Raw genomic sequence first — 7,179 nt, 5'->3', positions numbered from 1 at the left:
CACAACTTCATCAAATTTCAAATATCATTGTCGGAATGTTTGCTTGAGCCCATATATAGATTTGTTCAACTTACACACCAAATTTTCCTTTTAAGTCTAACCTGAATTTGTAAACCTATTTGCAACCTATGGTGTTAACATGTGGTAGAAGCCCAACAAGTTTCCAAACTCTATTTCTCTTCATAGAAAATATTTCATCTTCTATGGCATTCAGCTATTTATTTGAGTCAGGTCTTGTTAATGCTTCTTTAAAAAAAAAAGGGACGGGATTAATGTTACGCCCAATATTAAAATCACTCTCCAGTAAGTAGACAATATAGTCATTAGGCAAGGCAGACCTTCTTTCCCTTTGTGATCTCCTAACTTGTGGTTCAGAAAATGACTCTACTGGTGTTGGAGGAGGAACGTGAAGTTCTTCTTGATGCTCAGGTTCTTCATTAGCTATTGTAATTGGCTGAGAAATAACTTTTTCTTGTACAACAGGAATCGGAACCACAACTTGATCCGGTTCAGCAAAAATTTTATTTAACACGGAGCTCTTACTATTACCAACATCATTTTCTAAAAATTTTGCTGTAATGGACTCAACAATTCTGGTGCCACGATTAGGACAATAGAACTTGTAGCCTTTTGATCTATCTGGATACCCAATGAAAAAACCAGGTGTGGATTTGGGGTCTAATTTCTTTTCATAAGGATTATAAATCCTAATCTCAGCTGGGCAGCCCCAAACTTTAAAATGGGCTAAACTGGGTTTACGACCTGTCCACAATTCAAAAGGAGTTTTCTCAACAGCTTTACTAGGAACCCTGTTCAGAATGTACATGGCAGATTTCAATGCTTCACCCCATAAGAATTCTGGCAAATTTGTTCTACTCATCATACTCCTGACCATATCCTTTAGAGTCCGATTACGCCTTTCAGAAACACCATTTTGCTCAGGTGTTCCTGGCATTGTGTATTGAGGGACTATCCCACTTTGCTGTAAAAATCTTGCAAAATCACCCATGTTCTGACCAGACTCGTCATACTTACCATAGTATTCACCACCACGGTCAGATCTCACAACTTTGATACTTTTCCCACATTGTTTTTCAACTTCCATTTTAAATATCTTGAATTTTTCAAGAGCGAGGAATTTATCATTAATTAAGTAAATATAACCATAACGCGAGAAATCATCAATGAAGGTTATAAAATATTTGTTCCCACATATAGTAGAAGGTAACGGTCCACTAATATCGGTGTGAATTAGATCCAAAAGACCATCGCTTCTAGTGGATCCCTTTCTTGTAGTTCTAGTCAGCTTTCCTCTTATGCAATCTATGCAGGTGTCAAAGTCCGAAAAATTCAGAGAGGGTAGAATTTCAACTTTCATCAATCTCTCCATTCGCTCTCTTGAAATGTGCCCTAAACGCTTATGCCATAATATAGAGGATGATTCACTAATTAAAGCCCTTTTCTTTCCAACTTTAGTAACACAAGAGATTTCATCAACTGGAGCCAAAATCAATTTGTATAAACCATCACACAAAATGCCATGTCCAACCATACGAGAGTCATAAAATAGTTCAATCATTCCATTACTAAATTTAAAAGAAAATCCAGACTGATCAAGCTTTGACACAGAAATTAAATTCCGTCTCATCGTCGGTACAAAAAATATATTTTCCAAAATAAGAGAAAAACCAGACTCCAAGGATAACTTCACTGCTCCTATAAACTCAACTTTAACTTGAACTCCATTTCCAACGCATAGGTTCACTTCATTCTCACTTGGCCTCCGTCTCCTTATTAATCCCTGTAAGGAATTAGTGATATGAATACTTGCACCAGAGTCTATCCACCAAGAATTTAAAGGTACATCTATCAAATAAGACTCAAAACAAACCAAAACCAAGGAGATACCTGATGAAATCTTCTTCTTCTCCAACCAAGCCTTAAACTTAAAGCAATCCTTCTGCCAATGACCCTTCTTTTTGCAGAATTTACATTTGTCATTCTTTTTCATAATTCCTTTAGGACCACCAGAAGTCTCCCCACCAGATCCTTTGTTCTGCTGATTGTAGTGAGGTTTGTTGCCCTTATGGAACTTGCCCTTACGATTATGAGAAGACCTCTTGTTTTGAGAAGGCTGATGGGTCAGTTGCACAGTTTCTACAGTCTCACGACGTATTCTATACTCCTCTTGGGCACACACAGCAATCAAATCATTCAAATCCCATTTGTCACGCTGGGCATTATAAGCAACTTTAAGCTGATTAAACTGGCTAGGAAGGCTATTAAGAGTATGATAGATAAGAAAAGGCTCTGCAATGGGAACTTTGAGGGCTTCCAATTTAGAACTTATGTGCAACATTTTCATGATGTACTCCCTAACTCCACAAACACCATCATATTTCATATTCATAAATTTATCCATTAGGTCCCCAGTCTCAGCCTTATCGGACTCAACAAATCGCTGTCCTATAGCATCCAAAAAATTCTTAGCATTGTCGTGGTCCGGTATAGCACCCATAATGGAATCAGATATGGAACGCTTGATAATCTTCAAACATAGCCTGTTAGCTCTTTCCCATTTGACATACTCAGCCTTGTATTCGATAGTGCTCTTATCTGTTGGTTTTGAAGGCTGCTCCTCCAAAGCAAAATCTAAACCCAAGAGACCCAGTGCTATTTCTATATCTCGTTTCCATCTCACATAATTATTTCCAGTCAAGGTTTGAACGGCAGACAATTGGCTTGATAGAGAAGAGGCATTCAAGACTGTGGAAACAACATATTTCATTTAATATCATCCAAAAGTGATGCATGCTATCAATGGATGATAACATATCTATCTAATCAATTTGGGCTATTAATTAGATAGTCCGTAATCAACTTGAAAAAACATATAAATCTAATTACGGTAAGAGCCTTGGTGCATCATTGTAGAGTCGCCTTTGGGCTAACAACACAACACGCTATAAGGTACTCTTAAAACATATCATGAAGCTAATTAACAAAATCACATCAGCTTTCGAAACACCATCACCTTTGGGCAGAAGAATGATTCTAGGCTAATGCAATCCCATTAATCACTTTATGTCATTTTTCCAAATCATCATACACAATAACACCTTCGGGCAAGATATTGCATTCAATGATTTAGCAAAATGCAATGCTACCTTTTTTTTTTTTTTTTTGAGAAAATCAGATAAATATCAGTGAGTGTGCCACTTTGGTGACTACCACCCACTTCAATTTCAAAATATCCTCTTAATGGGAAAATAAGGATAGTCTTTATGCCCAACAATTTTCAATCACAAAAATAATGGTTTATGTGACAAAAAACATAATCATCAAACATGCTTCAAACATAATCAAAAATACATGTGATTGATTAAACAAAAATGTTAATTACAAAAGGCATATATGGCAGCAAGAGATGTCCAAAATTTAACAATTTATTAATTTAACACCTTAATATTAACATGCATGAGGGCCTTGATTCAGATTATTCAATATTTAAATAACAATTAAATGGGTTACTAACTCTTAGCCCCAGCCCAAAATCCCATTCTGGTCCATTAGGATGCAGTGCAAATAAAATAAATATGAGCTGATTAAATAAAAGGGCCCAACTTGCAATTATAGACCTATTCAAATTGGGTTTAGTAGGCCAAAAAACCCTAAATTATTCCTCCCTATTTTCCTTCTTCTTCCCAGCGCCGCCACTGTTCCTTTTTTTTTTTTTTTTTTTTTTTTTTTTTTTTTGTTTGGGAAGCAGCCCGTGGCTGCTACCCATGGCAGCCCCATGGTGGCAGCCCGCGGCTGCCACCCATGGCCGCCACCCACGCCGGCCACTGCGAGTGGCCGGCGACGCTCCCTGGGCCGCTGCGACGCCCCACGGCGTGCGGCCGCCCTTGGGGGGGGGGGGCCGCGAAAGCCTCCGGCAGCGGCGATCTCCGCCCGTGAAGGAGGCGGGATCCCACTATGGCCGGGCTCCTTTGGGCGGTGGTTTCCGCCCACGGCGGTGGCGTGCGAGCCGCCTGAAATTCCTTCCGCCGCCGTCGCACGGCACAGAGGCGCCGGCCAGCGGCGAGGAAAGCCCCTTGCCATCCTTCATCTTCTTCTTCTTTCCCATGAAGAGGGGATTTGTAAAACGGGAAGAAGATGAAGGATGTCTGCGGGAGAAGAAAAAAAAAAACAGAGAGATTTAGTTCATCCATCTCATGACAAAAATTGGTAGACTAGTTGCTAGGGAGAGGAGAATACCAATGACATGTCACGCTGGCCCCAAAGCACATCAATGCTTTGGAAGATGATAAGGAAGAAGATGACTCATGCGGTTGGAAGATGAAGCTTACGGGGAGGACAAGGAAAAAGATGAACAGTGAAATCCTTTTCCCTTTTCTCTTTTTATTTTTATTTTTTTTTTTTAAATCCGAAAATCATATTCCATACAAATCTAAAATAAAATCAAATCAAAAATTTGATCATCAATGGAAGATCCGTGTATGAAGATTTATGCAGAAAATCCATTCACCATATATCACCAATGCATAAAATCAATCCTTAAATCCAGATAAAATAATAACTGTGTATGAAGGATTCTAATCCTAGCATGGATGCTCTGATACCAATTGTTAGACATAAATAATAACATGCTAAGATTTAGAATCACAAATAATACTGTATTCAAGTTTAAGGGATATACCTGCGGAAGACATATTGAATACGTTCTTCAATCACCTGGAATAATAGCGGCTGGATCTTCCCTTCCTTGCTCCTCACAAAAGATAGCCGTCAATGGGGCAAGCTATCAACCATATGGAGAGGAGAGGGGGACCTAGCCTATATATAGGAAACAAAGAGGAGCCTTCCCATTAAAAGCTCCAAAACCCTAATTGGGTTTCCTGGCCTACATACCAAAAGTACCACAATAAATAGGACTCAATCCTATACATCCAAGGTGCACCAAAGCCCATAAAACAAAATGATCGCACATCATATTGGGCTTAATCATAGTACCATTCTGAGCCATACGTCTAACCCATTTTATAAAACAAAAATATGCAATCAGTGTAAGCCCATATTTTGAAATTATTCTAACACAACGACGCTGATATAAAAATCTTGATAAATTATGTAAATTTTTATCATTTCAAGAAATTAGTTGGATCAAATCATTAGCTGTACAGCAGGAAACATTGCAAGCATCGTAACTAGCGACAGTGATAAAGAATTTAACGATGATTTGGGTTGCTTGAGATCTAATCCCATGCGGTCGCTATGGCACGTACGTATACCTAGATAAAATCGGAGCTCTCCCAATCTCCGTCCCATCCTCGATTGTGGTCACCATAAGCTTCTTGTATTGTATTATTAAATGCTGATGCAAAAATATATAAATCGATATTTCTGCTAAGATCTTAGATAAGACGAAAACTTTTGGAAATATGCATTTATTACGTACAGATCATCATCGTTTACACTTACTCTTGCATGTGTTTACAAGTAATGGGGGGAAAGAGAGACTTGAGATTACATAAAGACGACCAGGCTAACAAACAAGCTATGTAAATTCCTTGTTCCTTTGAACGGCTTTGTAATTTTATAAATCAAGGAGTAAACTAATTATTCAAGACTCATGCTACGGAGCGCTCGATTCATGCTGAAGAGTTTCCTGTGCCATAAGGTATAAGAGGATTCAGTGAGAGCTAGTTGAATTGCCAAGTTACCAAGCCCTTATTATGTATGCTCAAGGTACTACCATGCACGCATTTTTCGTCACTTAACCACAAAGCTATTAAATTTATCATTGTTGCCTATTGGTTTATCTTGCACGAATCTCGATTATTCGACCGTTAAAAGTGTGACTGATGCCATTAGTTTATATTGCAAGAATCTAAATTATTTAACTTTTTAAAGAAAAATAATCCAACATGATTACTCGGTGTGGTTTTCGGGTTTGAAATGGTGGCCCCTCTCATCTCTTCCAACCACTATCTTCTGTTTAGGTCCGGTCTAAGTCTTAAAAAATAAAAAAAAAATTGCATGAATACCCTCCTAAATATTAAATTTTGTATAAATACCCTTCCAAAATTTATATTTGCACATATACCCTTGTAAAACACTTGTTTTTCTACTCTATCTTTTTTTATCCTTATTTATGCATATATATATACCCACGCCATCTAATGCCGTTAAAAAATTAAAGTTTCAAATTAAAATGACTAAAATATCTTTAATGGATGGATGTTAAAAAAAAAACATTTATAAGGCAATCGCGATGGGAGACAAAAAAAAAATCATTTCAACATTTTATTTTATTTTTAATTAAAATAATTATGGTCTTTATTAATGGTGTTAGAAGAATTGTTATATTAGAAGCATTTGTACAAAAACAGTGTTTATAAGGATACAAAAATAAATATAAATTTTAAGAAGATATTCATGTAAATTTAAATTTTTAGACGGGTATTCATGTAAAAAAAAAAAAAACTCTCTATATTAGGCTACTTAAGTTGGGCCGGTTCTGGACCCGGTAAAACTTGCCTCTGCTTGATGCGTTGCGTTGCTCTTGTCCTCCCCTTTGTCACCGAGGGCAAACTAAACCCTAGGGGAAGGGGTTCGTATTGTCTTCTGGCAGGGACTTGGGATCTTCTCTCTCCCATCGCGGGCGCGTGCGCTCGATCTCCCACCGTTGTCTTCGCCCGGCCTCGAAGCCCTAATCTCATCTTGGCCTTCTTCTCCACGGCGGAAAGGGTAAGCTAGAGATCCTAATTGTTATCTCATCTTCTCTCAATCGAAGATGCAAAATTTAGTTATTTTTTTAGCTTACCCATGTTGACTTCTTTCGGTGTTTTCTCGATTATCTTGTTTTTTGTTGAATTTTTATGCAATTTGTAGGTTTTTATAAATTCCTTACCCGATATCATAGAATTGTCAACCACTTTGAATGAGATTTAATGCTGTTTTGTTGTTAGGGGTGTATGAAGTTGTTGCTTGTCTTTTTTGTTTGAGAATTATTCCATAAATCCGATAATTGCTCATATTTAATCTATTGTTTATCGCTTGATCTTCCTCTGGCGAAAGAATTGCAAACCTCTTTATAGATTCAACTGATTTACTTTTCCAGGCTAAGAATCCTGTTTCATAAAAATTTGTATTTCAAATTACAATTGAATGAACTAA

At 37.6% G+C, this 7,179-nt stretch overlaps 1 protein-coding gene across 1 annotated transcript; it reads right to left on the bottom strand.

The window, feature by feature from the left end:
• Nucleotides 1-1,374: 1,374 nt before the first annotated feature.
• LOC149753514 (uncharacterized) lies at nt 1,375-3,294 on the bottom strand. Its single transcript, XM_089930780.1, has 2 exons — nt 1,909-3,294; nt 1,375-1,801 (listed from the first exon to the last, which is right to left on the bottom strand). The coding sequence occupies exons 1-2, from the start codon at nt 2,786-2,788 to the stop codon at nt 1,773-1,775; spliced, it is 909 nt and encodes a 302-aa protein (XP_089786906.1). The 5' UTR covers nt 2,789-3,294; the 3' UTR covers nt 1,375-1,772.
• Between the last annotated feature and the right edge of the window lie 3,885 nt (nt 3,295-7,179).

The sequence above is a fragment of the Phoenix dactylifera genome, chromosome 5 (genome assembly GCF_051530095.1).
Source record: "Phoenix dactylifera cultivar Ajwa chromosome 5, Ajwa_hap1_PhDact_Kaust_v1.1, whole genome shotgun sequence".
Taxonomy (NCBI): domain Eukaryota; kingdom Viridiplantae; phylum Streptophyta; class Magnoliopsida; order Arecales; family Arecaceae; genus Phoenix; species Phoenix dactylifera.
The sequence above is the reverse complement of the archived record's forward strand: the minus strand, read 5'-3'. Positions and strand labels throughout refer to the sequence as shown.

Excerpts from the sequence above, each read along its gene's own strand:
- LOC149753514 (XM_089930780.1), bottom strand. The coding sequence starts at position 2,788 with ATGAAATATGTTGTTTCCACAGTCTTGAATGCCTCTTCTCTATCAAGC. Across the intron at positions 1,802-1,908 it reads GAAGAAGAAGATTTCATCAG|GGATTAATAAGGAGACGGAG; the intron begins GTATCTCCTTGG and ends AATTCCTTACAG.